The 26,796-nt window shown below is 40.7% G+C and overlaps 1 protein-coding gene across 3 annotated transcripts in view; it reads right to left on the bottom strand.

The window, feature by feature from the left end:
• The window catches only part of PPP3CA (protein phosphatase 3 catalytic subunit alpha), a 338,739-nt gene that overhangs the window by 71,801 nt on the left and 240,142 nt on the right, over positions 1-26,796 (bottom strand). For all 3 annotated transcript variants that reach the window (XM_075929664.2, XM_006126898.5, XM_075929665.2), the window contains 3 exons: positions 16,049-16,160; positions 14,413-14,558; positions 5,463-5,602 (listed from right to left, as the gene is read on the bottom strand). In XM_075929664.2, coding sequence (XP_075785779.1) covers positions 5,463-5,602; positions 14,413-14,558; positions 16,049-16,160 — 398 coding nt within the window. The remainder of the gene's footprint in view (positions 1-5,462; positions 5,603-14,412; positions 14,559-16,048; positions 16,161-26,796) is intronic.

Below are 26,796 nucleotides of genomic sequence, written 5' to 3'. Positions count from 1 at the left end.
GAGAGCTGCCGGGCAGAGGAAAAGTGCCTCCCCCTGCCAGCAACAGGCTGCCCCCTCCCCTGAGCAACAGGCTGCCGAACAGACAAAAGCAGCCTCTCTGCCCCTCCTTCCCCTATACATGCCGGGCTCCGGGAGCGCAGCAGCGTCCCCGGGGCTCGCTCACCTGGGTCCTAGAATCCACCTCCTCCTGCTCTTCGGCCGGCTCCAACTGGCCTCTGCCTGCAGCAGCTGGCCACAGGGACAGGGATCCCGCAGAGCTGCCGGGCAGAGGAAAAGTGCCTCCCCACGCCCGGTGCCCCCCCCCCGCCCCGCGGCCTCGCATCCTGCACTCCTCCCCCTCCCCTGTGCCAGCAACAGGCTGCCGAACAGCAGACAAAAGCAGCCTCTCCGCCCCTCCTCCCCCTATACATGCTGGGCTCCCTGGGCAAACAAAGACTCCACCAAAACAAACAAAGTGCTGACCTCATTGTGTTAGCAAAAAAAGGACCCTCCTCCTAGAACCCTGGGTGGTGTGTGGAAATAAAGCTATTAGCTCAAAGCATGGTGCAGAGCTGTTTGGTATTTGATGAGTTACTCCTTTAGTCCTGAGTTTGTCACAGGGACAGAAAAAGATGTGAAATCTTCTGAACAGGGGAACAGACAGCAAAACAAACATTAGAGGGGAGTTAACCTTTCCCTATGCTATCCAAAACTAAAAAAAATGTTTGGCTAGAGTTTCCCCTACAATATGTACCAGTTCCGACTTACATACAAATTCAACTTAAGAACAAACCTACAGTCCCTATCTTGTACGTAACCCGGGGACTGCCTGTAGTTGGAATTATATTTTCTAATGTGCATTACTTAGTACTTATCAACATTAAATTTCTTCTGCCATTTTGTTGCCCACTCACCTAATTTTGTGATATGATTTTGAAGCTCCTAAGATTCTGCTCTGGACTTAACTAGCTTGAGTAGTTTAATATCAAATGTAGCACTTGAGAGTGATACTGTACTTATGCATAAGACAGGAAAGGCCATAACCAGAACTAACTAAATACAAATGTAAAAAACCAAACAAACCCACCAAAAGGAAAAAAAAAACCCCTAAAAACCACCAAAGTAATCTTAGATATTTGGCTAAATAAACAGGAAATTGCTCTTCTCCCATAGGAACAAATGAAATACGTGTTTCAAAGTAGCATCAATTATCAATATTACTATAAGATGCATTTATGTAAATGTTGTCACTGACTGACAGGTACAAAAAAGATATACAAACACTGAATACAGGTTTTCATATAAACTATGAACTCTTAATATGGATGATAAGACCAGATCCTGTCACTTTTACTCACTACTATTCACAGAGTGAGGTACTGTCAATGTGACTAAGGGAGGTGAAATCTTGCTTAGGGATGCAAGCATGTAGCCATTTACACAATTAACTGATGTCGCATGCAGGCCCAGTAGAGCTGCTTGTCTCTCCCTCCAACATCTGATACAGAGACAGTAGGCACGGGGCAGGCCAGAGCCAATATGCACAGGGACCTGGCTTGGGAGCCAGCTTAAAAGCAGAAAGCAGCACCAGCTCCCATCTGGTCTCCTGAACGTAAACGTGTAACTGCTGAAATTACAGCAGTTACATGTTTACAAAATTAAACACATTTTAACATCCCTAGTCTCACCATGATATAATTTTTATAAACGATACTTTTTAGTCTGCATCAACACCACCTCGTTAAAATAGTATTTTATTTTTCTTGGCCTGACATTAACTAACTTGAGAAGGACTGAAGATGACATGTAGTCTTAAAGTTTCGAAGGCACAGAAAAAAAATAAATTCATGTTTCCAGAATCTCTAAAAACCACCCATTAACCAACATACTAAAATTCTACCGAATTCAAAATATATGTCTTAAATGTCCCCTTTACAAAGTGCTGCAAGCGCTCAGTAACTCTGAAGAATGTTAAATCATTTTTGCCTATTTCCATATACAGGCAGTCCCCGGGTTACGTACAAGATAGGGACTATACGTTTGTTCTTAAGTTGAATTTGTATGTAAGTCGGAACTGGCTGCTGCTGAAACTGACCAGGGGCTGACTACAGGAAGCTGGAGGCAGAATTGCTCTGCCCCCAGCTTCCTGGAATCAGCCACTGATCAGTTTCAACAGCCGCTGAATCTCGAGCCTGGGACAGAACAGCTGGGCTGCCAGGTAGGTCCCTGCAGGACCAACCTGGCAGCACCCCAGCTGCTCTACTCCAGGGTCCACAACAAAAGCCTGGTCTGCTGGGGGGTGGGGGGAGGATGAGCGCACTAGCTGCGCCCCTCCCCCAGCAGACCAGAGGCATCGGGAGCAAAGCGGCAGCGGCGGTGGGGTCCCGCGAGGCGCGCGACCCCGCTGCCGGTTTGCTCCCGGTGTCCCTGGTCTGCTGGAGACGGTCCTCAGCAGACCAGGGGCACCCGGAGCAGCTTTTCTCGCCCCAGAGGTCTAGGTGGTGGGACTGCTGCGCTCTGGGCAGTCCCGCTGCCTGCGAGCTCCGGGGCAAGAAAGCCCCGTTCGTAAGTGCGGATCCGACATAAGTCGGGGACTGCCTGTAAGTGAATTTAGGCCCTAAGCTATAGACAAAAATATTTGACAGTGTTGGCCATAATCTTACAGTTGAGATTTTCCAAAGGAACACACTGAGTAGTTTTAAATGCAGTAGGCCTATCAATTTGTCCACTTAATTAATGTGGAAAGACAGATTATCAGGCTACTGTGATATTTAGCTCTTTCAACTTTCTCTCACACACTGAAGCCACTTTCTAAAATGATTGGTAAGTACAAAGGTTTTGGCTGAATATAGTATATTTAGTGGGATGGAAAGGACATTTATCTCATACTATTTCTTTGTGGGAAATAATCAAATCTCAGAAAGGTTACTTGAAATTGCCAGTACAGGCAGTCCCCAGGTTACATTGATCCAACTTACATCGGATCCCTACTTACAAACGGGGTGAGGCAACCCCACACTAGCTGCTTCCCCCCAGCAGACCAGGGAGACGTGAAGCTAGTGCCCCCTCCCCCCCCACCAGCAGACCAGGGAGACGCGGAGTGGCTTTTCTCAGCAGACACCTCAGCTTGAGAATAAAGGACTAAGGGAAGTGAGGTGTGGGAGAATAAAACTGAGCTCTGGAGAAATGTTTGGTTAGAGTTCCCCCTACAATATGTACCAGTTCCGACTTACATACAAATTCAACTTAAGAACAAACCTACAGTCTCAATCTTGTACGTAACCCGGGGACTGTCTGTATAGCAAATATGTCTAAATAAATGTGAATTTCTTACAATATTATTTTCTATTATCGATGAACATTTCTCAAACATCTAGAAGACTGGGCTCACATGTGTCTTTGAATTCTCCTTGATGTTTCTCTTTCAACTGCCATCTCTCTCCTTTTCCTACTTGAATCCAACTTTTTCGTCAACTTAATTTACAGCAAGGAATCCAGAAACCTAGTTCTGTTAGCCAACTGATTTTGAGCACTAGAATGATGGTCACATTATTCCAAACATACAAAGAGGTTTAAGAAAGGGAACTAGAAGGGCATGTCTTTGCTACAGCTGAAAACAAGCCTCCCAACTAGGGTAGACAAACACATGCTAGGTTGCTAAAAATAGCAGTGTGAACATTGTGGGACGGGCAGCAGCTCAGTCTCTTGAACCCATTTAACCCTGAGGTTTGACCTCTAGCAGCTAGCTCAAATGTTTGCTGAAGCTACAACATTCACACTAGCTTGCTAGCTTGAACCTAGTTTTGGCTGCATTTGTGCCCCTTTTGCATTTATCTTCCAGGAATAGTTGCACACTTAAATTTCACTGGCATGAACATTCTTGGAAAGTCAAGTTCAAAGCTCTATGATCAGGAATCAAAATTTAAATAGAAAACCATGGACCTGTACACCAGAACTTCTGGTTCCCTTATTCAGTTAGAGAGCAGAAATATAGACAAGTTAGATGTTTAAGTCACCAGGGCCTGATGAAATGCATCCTAGAATATTCAAGGAGCAGACTGAGGAAACATGGGACATTAGCTGTAATCTTTGAAAAATCATGGAAGACAGAAGAGATTTCAGAAGACTGGAAAAGGGCAACTATAATATCCAACCAAAAAATGGGAAATAAGGGCAGCTAAGAGAATTACAGACCAGCCAGCTTAACTTCTGTACTAGGAAAGATAATGGATCAAATAATTAAGGAGCTTATTTGTGAACATCTAGAAAATAAAAAGGTGATAAGTAACAGTCAGCATCGATGTGTCAAGAAAAAATAAAAATCACAGCAAGTCAACCTGACAGCTTTCTTTGATAGGATAACAAGCCTTGTGGATGAGAGGGAAGTGATAGATGTGGTATATCTAGATATTAGTAAGGCATCTGATACAGTCTTGCATGACCTCTTCATTAGCAAACTAAGGAAATACAACCTAGAAGAAACTACTCTATGGTTAGTACAAAACTGATTTGATAATTGTGTTCAGTTCTGGGTGCCACATTTCAAAGCAGATGTTAACAAATAGAAGAAAATCCGGAGAAGAGCCACAAAAAATATTACAGGTATAGAAAACATGACCTATGAGGGAAGATTGAAAGAACTGGGTTTGTTTAGTCTGGAAAGACGACAGAGAGGGCGTGATAAAAGTTTTCAAATATCTAAAAGTTTGTTCTCCTCAACTCCTGATGATAGGACAAGAAGCAATAGGCTTAAATTGCTGCAAGGGAGGTTAGGTTATAGAATTTACATCACTGGAGATTTTTAAGATCAGGTTGGACAAACATCTGTCAAAGATGGTCTAGATGGTGCTTGGTTCTGCCATGCGAGCCGGAGACTGAACTTGATGACCTCTGAAATTCCTTCCTGTTTTATTAGCTATGATTCTACCATATACTAGATCTAACCACTCACAATTAACCAACACGGCTGTCATTAATGTCTCACAGAAAACTGTTCACAATCGAATTGACAGTGCTCAAAGTTTGAAAAATATTTGAGAAAAATAACAATTGCTGATAATTTATTCAATGAATCTTGAATCTATTTGCTCGGATCTGATGTTGACGAAGCAGCAAACTCAAATTATCACTACTATGTCAGACTCCTAGTATAAAAAGTCTGAAATTTAGGAGCCACACACATTTCATGCCAACTCTTAACTATCATTTCAGCACAGCGGATGGCAAGACCTTTCAATGACCAACATTCCTCATTCAAATCTATCTTAAAACTGCTCTAATTAAAAACTCAAAATTATTTTCAGAAATGGTAGAACAATTCCACGATGGCAAAGAACTGAAAATAAAACTACACCCACACCCCACTCCCATACACACACTATAATTAGAATAATGGTGCAGACTGCAAACAAGCACATAAGGTCCGTGATTCCAAGTAATTCATCTCATCTGTAGAGAATCATTCATTAAGGAAGACACCCTACCTGTAGAAGTATGAACATCCTCTAACTGTGTTGTGAGTAAAATGGTCCTGAGTCTTCTCATTTCCAAAGTCCTCTAGAGGATCTGACCACAGGATATCACACATAGGTCCATATGCAGGTGGTTCCTTAAATCGATCTAACTAAGAAAAGTAAGACAAATACAAACTTATTACACTGTATTATTTAGGAAGTTGATAACATGCATAAATTAAATACTAATTTGTTAATATTAGGCACCCAGAAAACATCCATATAAAATAGGTGAGTGAGAAGCCCGTATTTCAGGAACTGCCAAATTGACGCCCATATTCTACAACTTGGGTCTCGGCTACTCTCATCTTTAATGTAGCAGATGCTTGGATGACAATGGAGGTGGCATCTATAGCACAAGTGAATCATATCTCTGCATTTAAAAGACGAGGAGGGCATTTTGCTCCTTCTTGTGAAAATGAAAATTGTGGGTGACCTGCCGTATTTGAGGAATTTTCATTCACCGTAAAACTTGACTGAAGGGGCTGGAGCCTTGTTAAGAGAAAATACAAAGGTCTTACCCAAACAAATTTCTTTCAATTAAAAGTGTCTAACATCAAATTTTAAAATACTGAGGCAATGTCTTTGCACTGTAGTATTTTCCTGTGATACAGTACTCTCATTGCTCTCATTAACTTGTATTTTACCCTTATTTAGCTGCAACTAAGAATTCCTCTCTTTTTCAGACAATCTGTGTTGGAAATTAGCAAATTAAACAGAGTCATACTGCAACCAAGACAAAGCATAAAAAACTAGGAGAAACATTAAAAATTTATGTTTTTCAGCACAAAAACTATATATAATCACCTGTAAAATGTACATTTATAAATCAGGCTGACAAGTCTATCAAAGTCGACAATCTGTCTAGAAGTCAAAGGCAATATAAGTAATGATTTATTAAAAAACTTTTTAAAACAAATATTTGAAAGGAATGAAGTGATTTTTCATTTTTCCACTCTCAAAAAGTTTTTTATAAGAAAAGGCCTCTACATTTCTACCTTCATATGCTCATCATGAAATATTCATTGCAAACCCATACTTTTATAACTTGCTTTAGACTCTAAATAATTCATGCCTTTGTACCAGTAATACATCAAAATAAAATAACACACACTCATAATTATGAAAAAAAAAATCTGCTGATTGCCAAGGATGAATAGCCTTGTTAATGAAAAAAATTCTGAAAAATGTTTATGACCCAATGGTAGAATCTAAGCATTCAACAATTTTAACCTATCATTCTGTTATACTGTGAAAACAACATATTTTTAGGCCAAGAGTATTTCTTTGTAATCAAACCTTTAGTGAATGTAAAGATGTATTTGCCAGCTAATTAAAATGCAGATAATGTTTTAATCAAATTGGTGTCAATGAAAAAGCTACAATTATTGCATAAATTTCTCACCCTCATACAAAGAAATCCTAACTATGATGATGATTCATTTAGTAGTTTCAAAAGGGAAAAAAGTGTGTATTAATATTTGTCAATCCCTTTGAAAAATAAATTATATAAATGTGAAAATTCCTAGATTTTAAAAGTCAAATGAAAAATATTAATTTGGAATGGTTTCAATTTACACATTTGCAATATAAAATATCATATAAGATTTATTTCAGTGCTGCATTATCAGGGGATAAATCTCCGTAAGGAACAGGTACAATAACTAGCATGATGCCTGCCTTCCTAAAACTTTGTAAGATTTAAATTCACACTAGAATAAGACACAAATACATTTATACCTATACTAAACTAATATCTCTCACCTGAGATGTTAAAAATATTGGAGGATTTTTTCATTTTAGGAGCCTATTTTTGATCTCTGTATAAGCTAACAATGTTTCACCATCGCTAATGTACCAGTCTGTTAGTATTTGGTTGTTGCGTCAATATCTCCTTTGCTGGACTGATGCAGCACTATTAAAAGGACAGTGTGATTTAGTGAAACAAGATTTTTTGTCTCATTCTGTCTTACAGTGGGCTAAGCAACCATACCTTAAAATATATAAGTATTTTTCTGACATTACAATCAGTGTCCAGACCCCCCAGAGGGAAGAACAACCATATCTGAACCATAAAGAATAATCAACTGAATTAACTGATTGTATATTATTGTATACCGAGCAAGGTCTTCCTGGAAGCCAGTGACCACTGGTGCTTCATATTATTTTGAGACATATGCATGAAAACTATATGAGGAATTATGAATACTTATTGATCTTATGCTTTGAAACCTGGGATCAAACAAAGAGAGAAAGAGATTCTCTTTGAGACAGGAAAGAAGGATCAGCAATAAGACTAATGTCCAGCCAGTGCCTGATTCTCCTGCAGTACTGTCAGAAAGGATGTGTTACCCTCGGGTCCCCTGATACCAAATGGCAGAAGGTTCCCCAGACTAATTCCTATCAGGCCTGAAACAATCATTGTAAAGTGGTGACAGGCTGATCCTGAAAAAAAAAAATAGTCACTGCATGAAGTATGTACGGACTATATTCAGAAAGTAATAGATGTGTGCTGGAAATATGTTCTTAAAATGTCTTAGGGTGAATTCATGCTCTTCCTCCCTATTCTAGATAAAGGACATTGAACCCAGCTAAAGAATGGGCAGTCATGGTGGAAAGTGACAAAACTTATTCGGGTTTTGGTCTTAGAAGCATATTTTTATTTTGCTTATAACCATTTCTATTTCAGTTCTTTCTACGTGGTATAATTTAAATAACTGAATAAACCTTGTCTTATTACACCACCATCTCAGAGCATTATTTCAAAACTGAAAATTAAAATCCTTGGCCAAACCAAGAGGCTGGCCCTGTGTACTACTGTCTCTTTGAAGGAGCAGCAAACTTGGTAAGATTTAATGAGTGCTACAGTGAGAGGGGCTGGTTTTGGAGAGATTCAGAGCTGGAAAGGCTCTTGGTGTCACCACTCTGCAGATAGGCTGGTGGATGCCAGAGTGAAGTCAGTGTGCTGTAAAACCGGCTGCAGGTGTCACAGTTCCAAGCCAAAGCTGTACAGTACAAATAGTCTGAAGGTTACAGGACACATAGTGACACAATCCTTTATTGGTCTGAGTGAAACCCAAAAACATCATATATGGTCCCCTCACTCTTGAGCCTGCAGGCCTACCAACTACAGGTTGAACCTCTCTAGTCTAGCACCCTTGGGACTTGACCATGGCTGAATCAGCGAATTTGCCAAAACCACAAATGTCTAGCAGCATTACCAACAATTCTACTGCTTACTGGGCTTGTAAAAGACAGAGATAAATTAGAGCCAGCACAGAACACTGGGAGCCAGGACTAGCAGCTGTAAACATTCTGGGACTGCGGGAAATGTGGCCACACCCATGATAGGTGGACATCTGGCTGACTAAACTCATGCTAGACCACAGATTTTGCTGGACCAGAAAGTGATCAACCCATAAATTAAAATATAAATGACATTTTTCTCTTTCCCTCTTCTCCTTAGCCTGCACAGCCCACAGAACGAGCTTCCAACCCTCAGTCAAACACTAAGTCTGATGCCCATCCCCCCTCCCTAGGCTTCAGAGCCTGAGCTCTAGCTCAAGCTACAACTTCAAAGTACTGTCTACACCAGGGGTGAGCAACAATTTTTGCCCAGGGGCCACTTCAAAATTTTTGAAGTAGCCCCGGGACACCCCGGAAGGAGCAGGGCCTAAACTGCAAGGGCTGGGCCACTCCACCCCCAGACCATGATTGATCTGGGGGTGGAGGAGCCCCTTTCCCCCCCATCCCCATCCCACTAGGCACCCATGCCTTGGAAGAAGCTTGGCATGCTTCCCCACCCCCAGGCCAATAATAAATGGTACATTTTCAGAATAGAGAGGGGTAACTAGTGGTGTTCCCCAAAGGTCAGTCCTGGGACCAATCCTGTTTAACTTATTCATGAATGATCTGGAGAAAGGGGTAAACAGTGAGGCGGCAAAGTTTGCAGACGATACTAAACTGCTCGAGGTAGTTAAGACCAAAGCAGACTGTGAAGAACTTCAAAAAGATCTCACTAAACTAAGTGACTGGGCAACAAAATGGCAAATGAAATGTAATGTGGATAAATGTAAAGTAATGCATATTGGAAAAAATAATCCCAACTATACATATAATATGATGGGGGCTAATTTAGCTATAACTAATCAGGAAAGAGATCTTAGAGTCATCGTGGATAGTTCTCTGAAGGTGTCCACGCAGTGTGCAGCGGCAGTCAAAAAAGCAAACAGGATATTAGGAATCATTAAAAAAGAGATAGAGAATAAGATGGAGAATATCTTATTGCCCTTATATAAATTCATGGGACGCCCACATCTTGAATACTGCGTACAGATGTGGTCTCCTCATCTCAATAAAGATATACTGGCATTAGAAAAGGTTCAGAGAAGAGCAACTAAAATGATTAGGGGTTTGGAACGGGTCCCATATGAGGAGAGATTAAAGAGACTAGGATTTTCAGCTTGGAAAAGAGGAGACTAAGGGGGGATATGATAGAGGTCTAAAAAATCATGAGTAGTGTGGAGAAAGTGGAAAAGGAAAAGTTATTTACTTGTTCCCATAATATAAGGACTAGGGGCCACCAAATGAAACTAATGGGCAGCAGGTTTAAAACAAATAAAAGGAAGTTCTTCTTCACACAGCACATAGTCAATCTGTGGAACTCCTTGCCTGAGGAGGCTGTGAAAGGTTTAACAGGGTTTAAAAGAGAACTAGATAAATTCATGGAGGTTAAGTCCATAAATGGCTATTAGCCAGTCTGGGTAAGGAATGGTGTCCCTAGCTTCTGTTTGTCAGAGGGTGGAGATAGATGGCAGAAGAGAGATCACTTGATCATTACCTGTTTGATTCACTCCCTCTGGAGCACCTGGCATTGGCCACTGTTGGCAGACAGGGTACTGGGCTGGATGGACCTTTGGTCAGACCCAGTATGTCTATTCTTATGTTTTTATGTTCAATCAGGGCCTGGGGGAAGGGGAACATGGGAAGCCTCCTTCCACCCTGCGAGGAGCCCGTGGCACTTTGAAATGCTGCGGGCACCTCGCAGGGCCAGGGCAGGGCGAAGGAAGTGTCATGCAGCTCCCCCGCCTCCTGGCCCCGATTGGCCTGGGGGCGGGGGAGTGCACAAAGCCTCCTCTGCTCTCCCCCTCCCACTCTGCAAGCAGCACAAGGTGCTTCAAAGCGCCACGTGCTCCTAGCAAGGCTGGAGGAGGCTTTGGGTGCTCCCCCGCCCCCAGGTCCTAATTGGCCTGGAGGTGGGGGAGCAGCAGCACCTATACAGGCTGGATTCACAGGCTTGGCAGGATGGATCCAGCCCGCAGAGGCCCTTGTACCCACCCCTGGTCTACACAGTCATTTTTAGAATACTGGAGCGAGCCCCTCAAGTCTCAGACTGTTGACCCAGGCAGGGCAGCTCGTTTCCACAGGCTGTGTAGATGTACCAGAAGGAAAATAGCCGGATGTATGTAGAGAGTTTTGTGCATTTGTGTAGCCTATTGAGGGAAAAAAAAGCAAAAGGAATAAATTTTGCATTTAGTTAAAGTAGATGCATCTGCAGTCATTAAAGCTCTTGGGGGACGTGAACTCCACGGTCTGGGTCCAGCTCCTATCCAATTTCTGCATCTGACATGCCAAACCCTTCTTGCCCACTGCCAGACAGTTTTATTGTTCCAGTGGAACTTAGTTTTTGTTATGAAGTCAGTCTCAGAAGAAAAAAAACAATTCAGGAAGTTGAGGCCAATCCATGGAGTATCAAGGAGAGAACTTGAACTGAAAGCTGGATTTAACTGGGAGTCACTAGAGATAGAGGAGAGCCTAAAATCTTCCTAACAACTCTGATTCTTCACTTGGCTTCCTTAAGTCAGGATGAAAATTCCTAGCTCACCTTCTCAACCCCATTGGTTATTTCTGAATGACCTCAATTGTTTCTAAGTGTGATCGTTTTTAGATTCAGAGAAGTAGCCATGCCAGGCTGTAACTGAAAACAACTTCAACAACCAATAATCTAAGGGTATGTTTATACTTGCATCCTCTTTTGAGAGAGAGAGATGCAATTAAAGCATTTGAAATTGCAAATGAAGCCGGGATTTAAATATCTTGCGCTTCATTTGCATATTTGTGTTATGGCGCTATTTCGAAATAACGCTATTTCAAAATAACAGACTCTCAAGACGGGGTTATTTTGAGAGAAAAACTCTCTCAAAATAACACTTATTCTGCATACAACAAGGCTTACCACTTATTTCGAGAGAAGGGTTTTCTCTCAAAATAACCGCGTCTTAACAGCATCTGTTATTTCGAAATAGCGCTATTTTGAAATAGCACCACAATGTGAGTATACAAATGAAGTGCGGGATATTTAAATCCCGGCTTCATTTGCAATTTTGAATGTCTTCATTTGCATCCCTCTCTCGAAAGAGGGTGCAAGTGTAGACATACCCTTATAGACTAACAAAAAAACATAGATGGTATCATGAGCTTTTGTGGGCACAGCCCACTTCTTCAGATGAATGGAGCCACGGGTCCAGAAGTGAGCCCTTTTAAGTAGTGAAGCTAGAGACAGTTCACAATACAAAGTGTCTTTTAAACATAGGATTTGCCAAGGTGCTCAGCACTGGCCTCACTCAGCTCTTCAATGAAGAAGAGGAGTCAAGCCAAAACCAAGGTCTTTGAAAATCCTACTCCATGGCATAGGCCAAGAGAAATGAAAATGCCACCCTATAAAAGAGAAAGGGGGAAAGGAAAATCTCCACTGTAACATACAAGGCCCCTTGTAATGCCAGCAACAGCACATCTATTACTGACAAGAAGCAGAAGACATTTTGTTACATACACTGGAAACAGAAAGATAGGTCGCAGAAAGAAATCACCTTCCAGCAAGAATTGCTGGATTTCTTGCAAGTAACAATAGCCAAAAAATTAATTGTCACATCAGGAGTTCCATGGATACACATAAGGAATAGACTGAGAACAGGCAGTCTGGAAGGATTTTTCCAAAAGCATTATTGACGTTTCTGCCTGAGAGGGATATGGCCCTTCAGGGGAAAGTAGGCTTGAATGGCACAGCGGAATATAACTAAAAAATAATCTTTAGAAAGAGCCTTTGAATCAGAGAGTCTGTACTGTTTATTCAAATGATGGGTGAGGAAAATATGATGATCAGTTGTCAGATATTACTCATCAAGCACTGAACTGAATAAATGGTCTGCCACGCCATGCAAGTAAAAGACGGTGCACAGCAACGTTTTCTTGTGAGCCGAACTGCACACATGAAAGGTTTTGGAAACATTTCAGAATTGGGGCAGGTCTTCCAAGGGACAACTGTCAAGAGGAATCAGCATCACTTTTATTGTCACAGCAGAACTGGGCACTGTTCTACTTTGGGAACAAAAGGCAAGACAGGAATCACAAAGACTCTGTCTCTCCAATAACAGGGCTTTCATCCAGGAAACCCTACCCTTCAGACTCCTCAGTTTATAAAGAGAAAATTTTACAGGGTAATTCAAAGCCACGCTGACAGATAGATAGGCAGGGAACAAAAGTAAATGAGCATTTCCTCCCTCTGTGGTAGAAAAATCAACCTCCTAAAACATATTACGTGTTCTGCAGACACTCACATGCAACTAGGCAATCCATGACTCCCATTTTGACTGCCTGCATTGAGATGTCAATTTCACCACAAACACATTTCTGCTCCCATAGTATGATGGAGGTAAGACATATGGACTGAGGCATTTCCTGCTTTCTCTGTTCCTGTCCACTTGTCTCAGGAAAAACTGGTGCACTTTAGATTGAAGGGAACAGATGGAGGAAAACACTGCTTCTTCTCTGCTCCACTATAGTAAAGTAATACTGTGACCACTTAGGTCCTCCATATCAGAGTAATATTGACACAGGATAGAACTTGAGGCACATCTAGCTGCCTTTTCACTGACTCTGCTACCCAGCCAGCGAAAATAGCTTTTCAGGTTCAGTTTTATAACTGAAGGTGCAAAAGTGAACACAGAGCCATAATCCCGAAAAGCCCCGGGAGAGATTTTCACATGCCAGGTACTCACTGTTGCAATCAGATTTTCAAAACAGCTCTGCACATAAATGAAGGCCAGAAATGAAGGCCAGATTTTCAAAAGAGATCATTAGTAATTTTTGAAGCTCTTTGAGTACATCTACACTGCATCCCTAGTTCGGACTAGGGATGCAAATGGAGATGACCGAAGTAGTTAATGAAGCGGGGATTTAAATATCCCACACTTCATTAACATGATCTCGCGGGCATGCCCGATCGAATCACAGCTGATTCAAACCAGGAAGTGTGTGCCGGGATGAGTTAGTTCGGACTAAAGCCCTTAGTCCGAACTAATGTTACTCCTCAAAAAATGAGGACTAGGGACGAACTAGGGATGCAGTGTAGATGTACCCTTTTAGTGATATATCAGAGGAGCCATATAAAACTCTATTATTTTTGTTGCAAGTATAGTTACATAAAAACTCACACATATAAACACATGCTTTATTTATCCAAATACACACACAATACTCAATTATTTCAATCCACAATCAATAATCAACAGGATGCTTAAAGTGTGCTAAAAAAAAGGGGGAATTAATCTAACAGCTCAACATCTGACTATGCTTCCAAACTAACTTACTTAAAATTAATTTTTCCAAAAGCAAAGATGGCTAATTCTACATTTATTACTGATAAAATCAAGGTACAAATGGTAGCAATTTCCTTTTCCCCCCTGTTTTAGAAAGGCCAGAAAAGGACAATAGTTTAAGATTAGTCTGAATGCAATGTCACAATGCAAAACAAATATATTCCCCTTTAAATATTATGCAAATTTACTACACTGAAAAAAAATCTCATGTTTTGTTAATGCATGGCTTTCGTATTTTAGTTTTGCACACTACCCAGACTTACTTTTCTGATGTCATCTAAAGTGTTGATCTCTGGAGACAATCCACCATGTACACACAGGAATTGTTGGTTCATCAAAGCAGCCAATGGAAGGCAGTCAAAGGCATCCATGCAGGCATCATATACTCGTTCTGAATACTTTATTTTACCTTTTGAATAGGAAGATGATATCAGAAGATTGTGTTCAGTATTTGAAAGAAAAAGATTATTATAATTTAAGTACTTGGTCCTGCTCTCCATTAGAAAGGGCCAACTGACTTAAATGGAAGCAAAACTGTATCTCATAATCCTAGATCATATTTTTATATCTTTACAAAAAATAACAGCGTTCATAGGGAGTTTTCTCCCCACACTTTGGGTACAAGAGATTAGGGTTACCTTTAAATACTGCTGGAAAATTCTACACAATTTAATAGAAATGAAATTACCTGCATTAAGATTGTATAGAACTTCAATAGCATTCCACAAAAGTTATTCTAAAAGCTTATAGAATTTAATACAGAGTATTTTTATACCGAAGTGTTAAACCAACTTATTTAATACAGAATTATATTGCTATTAAGAAATTCCACAGAAAGCCTTGAAAACTCTGTAGAAAAGTTATCATTCTCTAATTTATTATTTCCCATAAACAATATCTCTGTGCAGAAGAATCTGAACTTTAACCCACATCCTTGTAATTAATTATCCACAAAAACATCATTATAAAATGAATGAGCTAATACAATGAATCCTAATGTTAATTTACCAATATGCATATTAAACTCAATAAACCATGAAACATTTGAACCAATTAACATTTCCCCACATCCTTTATGTTAAACTGGGAATGTGGTTCAATAGCTTCAATTTATATTACTGCAGACACAGGTTATTCATTGTGCAAATCCAAAGTCTACATCCAATAATCTGTGAAGTATCCCAATATTCTTTAAACACAATCAAGGAAAGAAATCCTGTTTAAAAAATTTAAAGAAATGCATGCTACTGCATATTTACACTTACTTTTAATTAAAAGGGAAAATGGGATATTTCGGTAACAATCTGTTTAAGAGATTCTTAAGCGTTTTCATACCCACATATATCAAATCCTAGATGAGGCATTGCCTAACAGACCACCTGCTGGCCCAACTGCAGAATATTCCCGGTGAAGGACTACAATCCCAATACCATCTTCAACTGCTCATCTGGAAAGGTCATGTTAAAAAGTGTTATTTTGTTCCTACCCAAAGCAAAGGATGAGATGGCGCACAGCTGTGCTCTAGGAGACCAACAGTAGCAGAGACACCAAGGCAGTCAATGCTTTTCTGTTTTGCAGATACAGGGGACATGAAGGAGTACACGGGTGCAAAAATTATGTAGCTTTCCCAACAACTACAGTATTTGTTAAAGTTTCCTCATATATCTTAGACTTACATAATTAGAAGAAAACAGTAGCTAACCCCCTTTGTATTGCCAACCTTTCTGCCTGTCCATTTTATTACCCAATGTTAAAACAAGAGATTTTTGTATTATATTTTTTTCTTCCGTAGTTTTTCCCTTCAGAGAAGCATAGTTTAAGGGTGCAAAATCATTATACTAAGTTCAAACAATAATAATGAAATATGAAAGGAGGTCTTGAATTTTAAAGCACACTTACATTCTTGTTTAAATGTGAAATACTCTGTTAAATGTCTACATTCATGATTCCCACGAAGTAAAAACAGTGTTTTGGGATAAAGGATTTTCAAGGCCCACAAATACAGCACACACTGTAAAACAAAAACAAAACATGAAAATAGTGACATTGATTAATAAAGGTACAAAATATTTTAGCCTTGTATCAAACAGTATACCAACAGTCCACCTATTTGATGCGGATCATTTCTCATGGTTTAAGTTAGCTTCACAGAAAATATTAGGCTTAAATGTGGTTTTATACTCTTGCTTAGTGACTCTTTTTATATACATCTGTGTGCCACAGTTCCTGCAAATTATTGTCTTGCATTTCCATGAAAAATAAAGAACATTCGTGTATTAGGAGAATGGACAGACATCTACCATGGAAATTGTTTCACAAGAAAATCTGCATTTCATGACAAACAACAAAATATTGTCCTGGAACAATTTCATAAGCACTCAATCTGGGATCAGAGTTTGGTTTTTGAAGTATATTAGTTTACACTTTGAAACTAATGATTGTAGTGAACCATTTTTGGTGATTTCATTTTCACATATAATTTGACTTTTTTGCTCATAAAGAGGAAGGAGATGAGGCTATTGATGATCTTTTTAATCTCTAAACATTTCAGTTTCTTTGTTCCCTAGCCAATCCCTCCTATGCTGAATTTAACTCTTTTAGGCTTGCTGTAAAACACATTTATTCTGTATCTATAGTTACATAAAATGCCGACATAAAGGCAAATTCTCTCATTACATTTTCTCTTGAGTTTAGGTATGAGCATGGGTAAAGGTCTCAACACTGAAGTTACACACACAAATTTTCCTGCTTCTATTCTGGAGGTTTGGAGTGCAGTAAATAAAAGGAGCAAAGAGTGCCCCGTAGACTGGAGAGCCTGCACCTACACAGCATGCTTGTCAGCTCGCCCATCTTGTCACCCCTTGGACAGTACTACCACCTTTGCAATAGAGGCATGGAAAAGGATGTCAAAGTGAAGAAGCAGAAGCCAGGTAAGTTGAGTCAGACATACATCAGTATTAAATTACTGTGGGCATCCAGGAGGGATATTTAATTGGGGGGGGGGGGGGGAGCAGAAGGAGGAAGAGGAGAAACAATTTAGCTACCCCAGTGTTCATCTCTACCCACGAGGAGAATACCTGTGGGGAGCCTTATGCAAGTTTCTGCATCAGAAAGGATTCTTTGAGCATTACCACTTTAATGAAGATACAGGTCTGATCTCAATTAATCATCATTAATTTTCTCTTAGTAGCTTGACCATGACTGTATGTTGGACTTTATCATGTGTTCAGGAGTTCATAAGTCCTTTGATCTTTGAGTGTGTTACACTGCTTAAATCCCAAAATATCTACCAGTGATAAAATAAAGGATTGAATGTCATACTTTTCTAGATTTCAGTGAGAGAAAAAGAGCTCTAGCTTTTGAAATTAATCCCAGGCTATGGCTCTTGCTGAGTCATCTTATCTTTTTTAAAAGTCTCAGCGGGGTAGCAGTGTTAGTCTGTAACTTTAAAAACAAGTAGTTCTGTGGCACGTCTACACAGCAGGAAGTCCAAGTTAGAGCATTTTTCCTCCGACTTCCCTTTCTCATCGTAAAATGAGGATTACAGAAGTTGGAATATGAAGTCCTCCAGCTCACCATTATTTTGACATTATGTCGAAATAATTGCTTGTTGTGTAGACACGGACTATGTTATTTCGGAAGATCTTCTGAAATAATGTTGATGTGTAGACGTAGCCTTAGAGGCTAACACGTATGATGAGCTTTTCATGGGCAAACCCCATTTCCTCAGATGAACTCAAGTTTATCTTTTTTCAGACTTCAAAAATTGGGAGAGAAGTATAAATCTTCTAGACCTCCTCCATAATCAGTGCATACTGTTAAAAGGTTTTCCAGTTGTTTTAATGGGATACTGTCAGGCAATTCTTGCCTAATACTTAAATTATATTATTTAAAACAAAATTTTGTAATAGCTAATAGGTGTTTTTTTAAGACATAAGAATTACTTTTAGAACAAACCTTCCTCTCGGTTATTTGTATCCCAAATATTGTAGCATTTTTGCTGGTGAATGATAAAGAAATTGATAATCCCATTTTTCCTGTACAGACTAAATAAAATGCAAACTGAATAAATTGTGAAACCATGGGGGGGAAGGTATCTGATTCTCTCCTGCTTTTCACATGGTGTAATTATTTACATCTCAGCACAGTGGATCAACGTTCATTTCATACTCCCCTTCAGTACCCAGCTTGGAGAAGCTCATGACCCAACTGGTAAATCAAATTCATTGAAGTATCCTGGTCATGTGATACTTAAAGCACATTGCGCACATGCTTAGAAGAACAGTGACTCCAGGAAATGTTTTTTATCCACTTTGCAGAGCTGTTAATGACTCTATAAGATACAAGACTGGAGAACTCAACCCCATTTGACGCATATCAATGAAGCTCCATTGAGTCAATGATTTTATGCTGATTTATACCTGCTGAGAATCTAACTCTAAATTTTAAAATTCCCTTCAATTTTAATAGTCCACATTATTAAAGAAACAATATTGGAATTTATGTTTTTGTGATCATGATTTTAAAAGTGAAAGTTTTCCTTTAACAACAAAATGATACATTTCCTCTCACAGTTTTGCATGAAGAATATTCCTTATTCATATTGATTTTCTTCTGTGGTCCTTTATGACAACTTTATAGCAATCACCTCTATGTCTGGCCACTACTAAGAGATCTCTGCACCATTTTCCTAAGATCACAGTGAGTTTATAAAAAATGTCCAATATTTAAAACGTAACTCAGCAAACTGCATCATGTAGTTTATTCGCAGTGTCTTTCAATTATTTCTATACTAGATGTGTTGAGTTTATAGAAGTGAAAAAATGGGTTTTCTACCTACCAGCTGAAAGTCAAGCTGTTTCCTCCCTATAGTATGTATTAACACCAATAGTAATAAATTCTGCAGTAATGAAGACAGTGGGTTTGCACAAGCTTAAATTTTTACACCACTGGTGATTTTCAGTTCACAACTTGGGATACCTTTTAAGTGGCTGGATTTGCAGAAGGCAGGTGTGCGTAGCACTTTTAGGAAATCAGCTCACTTTAAGGAGTCTCAAGTTAGGTACAAAAGGCTACAAAAGTCACTGTAACATATTAACATTATGCCTGCAGAGACATTTGTGTAATGGTGTCTCAAAATTCTAATTTAGTATGATATAAGGATGCTAAAGGTTACCCAGGAAACTGGTTAGCCAATAAGTGACTGATCATCAGTCAACAGTCCCAGTTAACTGCAACAATCTCTGCCTCTCTCCTGAATCAGAGGCAGCAGTGTGGTGTGGCAACTGCCCTATTTATAGTGGGGAGCTTCATGCAAGTAGTGAGCATCCTCTGGGGCAGCCTCTGTCTGCGGCGAAGCTGAGACAGCCCCTCTCACAAGAAGCGGCTGCTCCCCAGGCTCTGCTGCTCCACAGGGTCAGCTGCAGTGTTGGGTAGCAGGGGGCTCCCAGGTGTTGGGCCAGGAGCACACTGGCTGCTGGCCCCACCCCTGCAGGGGGACACAGAGTCACCATGTAATTGCTAAGAATTTTAGTGGTTATACGGTTATTAAAATAACTGATTTCTAACATCCTTATGCTATTCTGCTGATTAGCAGCCAGCTCGCTCCCTCTTAGCTATGTTGGTTCTACCTTAACAATGGAAATAAAAATCTTTTAGCCAGGAAGCAGTTATGACTGAACACACGAACAGGAGGTAGGTCTGCTGAACAATAAAGTGCTATACATAGTCACATTCGAGACTAGAAACACATTTTAATGCCACCATATATAAACCTGACCCCTTTTGGTCACAATTAGATTTACACAATTAGATGTTGTTAGTATAAATCTGTCATTAAATGATGACACTCAGGTTTCCTATCACTGAAATCTGCTAGAGTTATTTTTATTCTTCTGTTAAAGAGGCCACTTTTCCCCATTAAGGTTTGTATTTCTGTCCAAGGAAGACATTTCATTCTAATTATAGGCCTAGTGATTTTCCTTATGCAGGTACCAGACATATCTGACCACGCTTCAAACAGAATCTTAGATCATAGGGTTAGAAGGGATCACAGGAGTAAAACTAGTATCAGCCTCTGCCAAGATGTGTCTACATATGATTGCTCTCAAAAGTTCTATCAAAACCTGAGCAGCATCTTTGTGTTCTGGGCATTTCCTTTGCTTTGGTCACCCTTCCTGCACTGTCCTCCTCATATGTTACAGTGGGTGGCAGTGTTACCTCCTGGTGAGAATACAGCATAAGAGACACTTGTTTTCCTCCTTGCTTTGCCACTAACTCACTTTATGACTTCAGGCAATTTCCTTACTCTTTTTATGCCTCCGCAAAAAAGTCTGCCAAGCATAAATCACAATATTGATTTTCCTCACAGGAATATTGAGAGACTCACTTAGTGCTTATTGAGGGTTTCCAGTTCTCTGAATGAAAGGTGTTATAATGCAAACTGTTGTTGTTATGGTGAAGTTGCCTCACCAAGATTCTTATTCATATGCAGAATTAATTTTAATAAAAACATCACATTTAAAATCTAAGTTTTTAACAGGGTCATGTCCTCTAGTTTGTCTTAATAATCATAATGGTAGAAATGAATTCTTAAAAACAAAAGCTGAGCCGCTCATGTAACATGACTCCTGGAGCAGGATCTTTAGAAAATATCAAGACTTGTCAAATTTATGAGAGCTGGCAATATGGAGGAATTTACAAAACTGGGCAATACGATAGCAGATATTCACTGTGGATAAATGCAAGGTAGGAATAACGTGAAGTACACTTGCTCTATTTTTAACAATCCTTTATTTAAACTCTAAAGTACTGTGGACAGTGAATTATCAGCAGGGCACCTTAACTCTAGATTTATATGCAGAGAGGGCCCAAATTAAAAGTCATGCCATTTTAAGTATACCAGTAAAAGTGGTAAGCCCTTCTAGTGTGGATGCAGACGTATTGGTATTAAAATACTTATACTGCTGTAAGTTAAGAAAAGGGGTTATATTATATCAATATAAAGCTACCTTTAGACCCATTATTGTCCCAGCACTAGTGACAGTACTGGCAGTACTGTTACAACTATTTTGTGTGTGTATTTTTTTTTAAATCACAACCTAACTGAAATATATATATACACAGATACAAAATCTTTGTGCAGACCAGGCCTTCATTTCTCATCTTACAGACCCAGAGGGTGAAATCCTAACCTCACTGAAATTAATGGTAAAATTTTCATTGATTTTAACGGGGAAAGGACTTTCCTGTGTGCATGCATTCATGGGTGTGGGGGCTTTCAGGGTACACAGAAAGGTCTGTCTCTTAATTCAAGTTCTGTCTGAAGTTGTGTGTAGGGAGGGAGTAAACCTATTCTATTAGGAACTTTCTCTAGTGACATTAGTTTTTGTTGAGTCGATTTTTTGTGTGAATTCCATTCTGTTTGATCTTGTGTCATTTTATATCTGATGCACATGCATCCAGAGGTTACATGAGGCATATTTACAATTTAAGAAAGGCAAAATAATGGTGTTGCTGCTGTTGTGGAATTTTTAATCTTCCCTTGTGAAATCTACGATGTAGCCATTGCTCCTCTCCTGGCCAGAATCAGGGTTGTTTTCATTTTAATGTGTTCTTTGAGAAGCATATTTTAGACATTAAGTTTTCTTTTTACCATCTGTTGAATATTCCCAGGCTGCTTTATCATCTTGTTTTGACACTTCCATGCTCCTTTATCACCTCTAGGCTTAGTTACTGAAGTGCTTTCTTCTAACGGGTTTCCCATATGATTTTATTTGAAATGATCATATGCAAAACACTGGTGCTGCAGTTATTTTCCTTTCTAACTGCTCAGCTCAATCCCTAGTTCATTTCTTAAAGAGACTCTTTTTAAAACAAATGAGCTAACAAGTAATTTTCTGAAGTGCTTCACTTTGTTTTTTAAACAAACCCTTTAGGACAAGGGTGGGCAAAAGGGCCACCGTGGGCCAGATCCGGCCTGCCAAGTGGGTCGATTCAGCCCACAGAGGTCATGCCGCTCCCCCGCCTCATATCAATGAGGATCTGGGAGCGGGGGAGGTGCACGAAGTTTCCTCCGCCCTGCCAGGAGCATGTAGCACTTTTCTAAGTGCTGTGCGCCTCGCAGGGTGGGGGCAGGGTGGAGGAAGCTTTGTGCCCTCCCAAGCTCTGATTGCCCTAGGGGCAGAAGAGCATGCGAAGCCTCCTCTCACCTTGCAAGGAGCACGTGGCACTTTGAAGAGCTGCACGCTCCTCACAGGGCGGCGGAAACTTCACACACTTCTCCCGTGCCTAGGCCAATCAGGGCTTGGGGGTGGGGGAGTGCACGAAGTCTCCTCCCACCCTGCCAGGAGTGTGTGGCACTTCAAAGTGCTCCATGCTCCTGGTAGAGTGGAGAAAACATTGCATGCTTCCCCCGCCCCCAGGCCCTAATTAGCCTGGGGATGGGGGAGCGTGCGAAGCCTCTTCCCGCCCTCCCAGGACCATGGGTGCTTAGTGGGAAGAGTGGGCAAAGGGTGGGAAAGCCCAGAAGCATCCTGGCTTCCATTTTAGGCCCCGCCGCTTCCAGGCCACTTCAAAAATTATTGCTCACCTCTGCTTTAGGAACTTCAATTTTGAACTTTTTTCTCTCGAATCAGATTTTATTATTTTGCGATCCCAATTTTGTGCCATTAGGATCACCTGGTCAGGCTCAAATTGTCCAAGGGACCTCTTCTCATTCCTGCACATGTATCTAGAGAGGAGCTGATGGTGTTCGCATGCCTGGGAATGAGCAAGGTGAGGGAGTGGCTCCACGCTATCAGAAGGGTGACAGGCAGCCCTCTGCGGTGCCCGGAGCACAGTGCCCACCCCAGCCTTCAGAGCTGCTCAGGCTGTGCAGCACAGCACTCTGGTGGCAATATGAAGGACCTTGTAACAGTGGGAGCTCCAGGCCCCTTTGAACCACTGGGCCCCATAGCAACTGCTCCCTTTACCTGTTGGCGAGCCAGAGTGGGGGTGACAATGGCATGATCAGTTGCTTCCATGATATAATCTCCCTCCCTTTGCTGGGGCCCACAAAGAGTTCATTTTGTGTTTGCAATCTGCTTCAGGGAAAGGGACAGGAAAAAGGTAGACAGGCTGTTAGGAGCCTCCATGAAGATTACCTGAAAACGTAACAGACCCTTCTGCACCTTTTCATCCTTTGCACACGGATAGAACTTTTTCTCAAGAGGCTCTGCTAGTATAGCTCCAACAGAGCTAGACAGCCAGGAACTGCAGAGAATGGTGGGGCCCCCAAGAGACGGTGGAGACAGCACAAGGGAGCAACAGAAAAAGGGAACAACAAAATGTGAATTTAGAGGACATGCCTGTGACTCATTCAGTGGATGGGGGGAAAAGCAAACTTCTCCCCCAATAATGGGAGTGTGATCTATGAAGAGATCCTCTTAGAGATGGGTCAAGCTAGTTGTCCTCAGATTAATTGGCTCTTCTTCATTAACATATCAGCCTGGTGATATTGTTATCAGGCCTTGCCCTGGAGTATCTGAACTGAGTCTGCTATTGCTCAGCAATACAGAGGACATTGACTTGCCCTGGAATAAAGACATGTCCCAAACTGGGCTTCTGTGCAATTTGAAAATAGACCATTTTGGAACTAGGATACTTCACCAAAACTGGTGGAAAATAAGGCCTCAGGGAACATGTTCTTTCTTGTAGGGCTGGGACCGAAAACTTGAGACTCGTGGGCATGAAGGGAGAACTTTGGATTCTTAAAAGTATTCAAGAACAGTCTTATTCATTCTGCCATAAAATAAAATAAACTCACTTCACACAAACTCTTAACTCCCTATCCAAAAAAAATGTACTGTCAATAAGCTGTTTACTACAAAACTGGAGAATTCAGGCTACCAGGAAAGGTTAAAGTCATTTATTTCCCTCACAAGGCATGGAAAGTGGTGAGAGGAGGGGAATTTAGGAAATAATAAACTATCCTTTTTCCAGCATTCAGTAAACACCTTATTCACTCAGAATATACTCTACAAAAATATTTACTTGTATGCAACTTATTTCTTGGAAGCAGTTTATAAATAATTTTTAACAGGCGGAGTTCATGTAGGGATTTAAAATTTTAGATGCTTCTTTCAACCAATTTTGGTCTGGAAGTCAGAGTGGAAATTTCTGAAGCTCAGCCTCTTTCCCAAATACTTGGTTCATGTTGGAAATACCAAGGGTCAGTTTCTTTTACAGTTTCAGAGCTTGTGTTTCCAAATGATATAATCAGGAAAAGCTGACTTGGGTAAATTTATTAACCTCAAACATGAGTCACATTTTGTTTTGAAGTTTGAGACCATTCTTATTTTCTATGAACTGTTTTGCCAAACCTGTCAAAAATGCTTAGAATTTCTCTAATGAAATTTGATGAAACATTTCAGCCTCTATATACGAGGGCAAGGATGGGCAATTATAAAATGTCATTTAAATAAGCATACAATATTACTGCATTAAAATTTGGGGTACTTTATAGTTAGGGTTCTTTTTTGTTAAGCATTTGGTGAAAAGTACCATTTTTATATATGTATATGATAGGGGTGGGCAAAAGGGCCTCTGCAGGCCAGATCTGGCCCTCAGAGGCCCTGCTGCTCCACCGCCCCCAGGCCAATCAGGGCCTGGAAGGGGGGAGCTCTGTGAAGCTTCCTTCGCCCTGCCCTGGCCCTGCAAGGAGCCCACGGCACTTCAGAGTGTCACATGCTCCTCAAAGGGCAGGAGGAGGCTTCCCATGCTCTTGGTCTGGGGGTGGGGGAGCGTGCCAAGCCTCTCCCAGGGCATGGGTGCCTAGTGGGAAGGGGGGGGCAAAGGGGCTCCCCCACCCACAGACCAATCATGGTCTGGGGATAGGATAGCCCCGCCCCTTCCCATTTAGGCCCCACCCCTTCCAGGATGGCCTGGGACTACTTCAAACATTTTTCAAGTGGCCCCTGGGCAAAAATTATTGCCCACCCGTGATGTATGGTGTATAGGATGCCCCCCCTCCCAGGATAGGCCAGGAGACTCCAGAAATTTAAGATTACTCTTTTAATTAAAAACTATGTCATGCAATGACCCCTCCAGGAACTCTCCCACCAGAATTGACAACTCTAAACTATATGGCACAAGCTACAAGGGATTTGACCTTCTGGATGAATTAAGAGTTTTCAAATCCATATAAAATCCTTTGATCTGCTCTCTGCCTCTACTATTTCTGCAGTCACTCATATCACCAGTATTTTTTTTATTAAAAAATATTGGCCTGTGTTATTCATTTTGATACATTTTATTCATGACTGGACTGACTTTGCTTGAGAGGGCAAATTGAGAATTCCATACTCCACTGTTAAAAACCCAAAATTTTCCACAAACATGGAAAGGTCATGAGTCTAGGAAGTGAGTTTACTTAAGTAAGATGTTCTGATCTATGGAGGATTATTACTCTTATGTAAAGAAGCACTGAGGAACAACCAAAGGAAAAGAAAGATAATCAGTGAAGAATGTCTCTTTCAGTCACAAGAGGCTCTCTTGTATTTTTCTGTCTAACAAACAAGTATGCTCATTTGTTCAATACACATATAACTTGTTTTTTAGACCCTGATTCTGCAAAATCTTAACTATGCTTAATATTACACATGTAAACAGTCCCACTAATGTCAATGGGACCATTAACATGCCTAAAGTTAAGCTTTTTTGGGGGAGGTCTCTTGCTAATTTGAACTAGAGTAAACAGTGGATACTCTGTCACATGAAGTCTTTAAACCAAGATTTGTGGACTTCAGTAACGCAGACACAGGTTAATGGGCTCACTACAGGAGTGGGCGGGTGAGGTTCTGTGTCCTGCAGTGTGTCAGAAAAGATCATCATGATGGTTCCTTTGGCCTTAAAGTCTATAATATGCCTGCAGATTTTATTGTGCTATTAAGCATGAACTATATTTTAATCAACCCAAAATATCTATTTTTATTTTCTCTGCAGACTCACATTTACTAGATATTCAGTTTGCTTTAACCTCTTCCCTTTGCATTTTCAAATTCTTTCCTCTTACCCTATGCAATTTCAATTCTGTTTGCCATGATAATGGCTTCCACTTACATAGCACCTTTCACCCAGAAGGATTCTAAATGCCTGGCAGCCTACAGATAGGGATAATTTCGCCCACCATGGCAACGCAGCCAGGTTTGAACAGCATTGTGTCAGTTCCAAACTGCTGTGGGATGTTGAGCGGTAGGAGCCAGAAAGTGATATGTTTATTTGTATGTCATCAGTATTTTGCCCCATAGAGCATACTTGGAAGCAGCTGAAGGCTTAACAGCCCCTTATCTGCACTATCCAAGTAAAAGGAGGAGGGTGTGCGTGTGGGGGGGGGGGTGAGGGGGCGGGAGAGCGTAGCCATGATTTGTAGCACAGATAGGCTCAGGCATTTTTACTGTCATGTAAGCCTGTTCAGTTGCACTGGAAGGCACCTGTGGTAAATGACAGGTCCTAAATTTGCCACAGCTGATGCAGTTTTAAGTCTTCATTATTTAATTGGGTCTGTGGAAGCGTTACCTATGTCACATTAGATAGGGTTCACCTTCTATTAAAGCTTATTCCAACCCTCTTGAGGTAAGAGCTGTTGTTTTTTTTGACTAGAACAGTGT

This window comes from Pelodiscus sinensis, chromosome 4 (genome assembly GCF_052426305.1).
Source record: "Pelodiscus sinensis isolate ZL-2025 chromosome 4, ASM5242630v1, whole genome shotgun sequence".
NCBI lineage: Eukaryota > Metazoa > Chordata > Testudines > Trionychidae > Pelodiscus > Pelodiscus sinensis.
The sequence above is the reverse complement of the archived record's forward strand: the minus strand, read 5'-3'. Positions and strand labels throughout refer to the sequence as shown.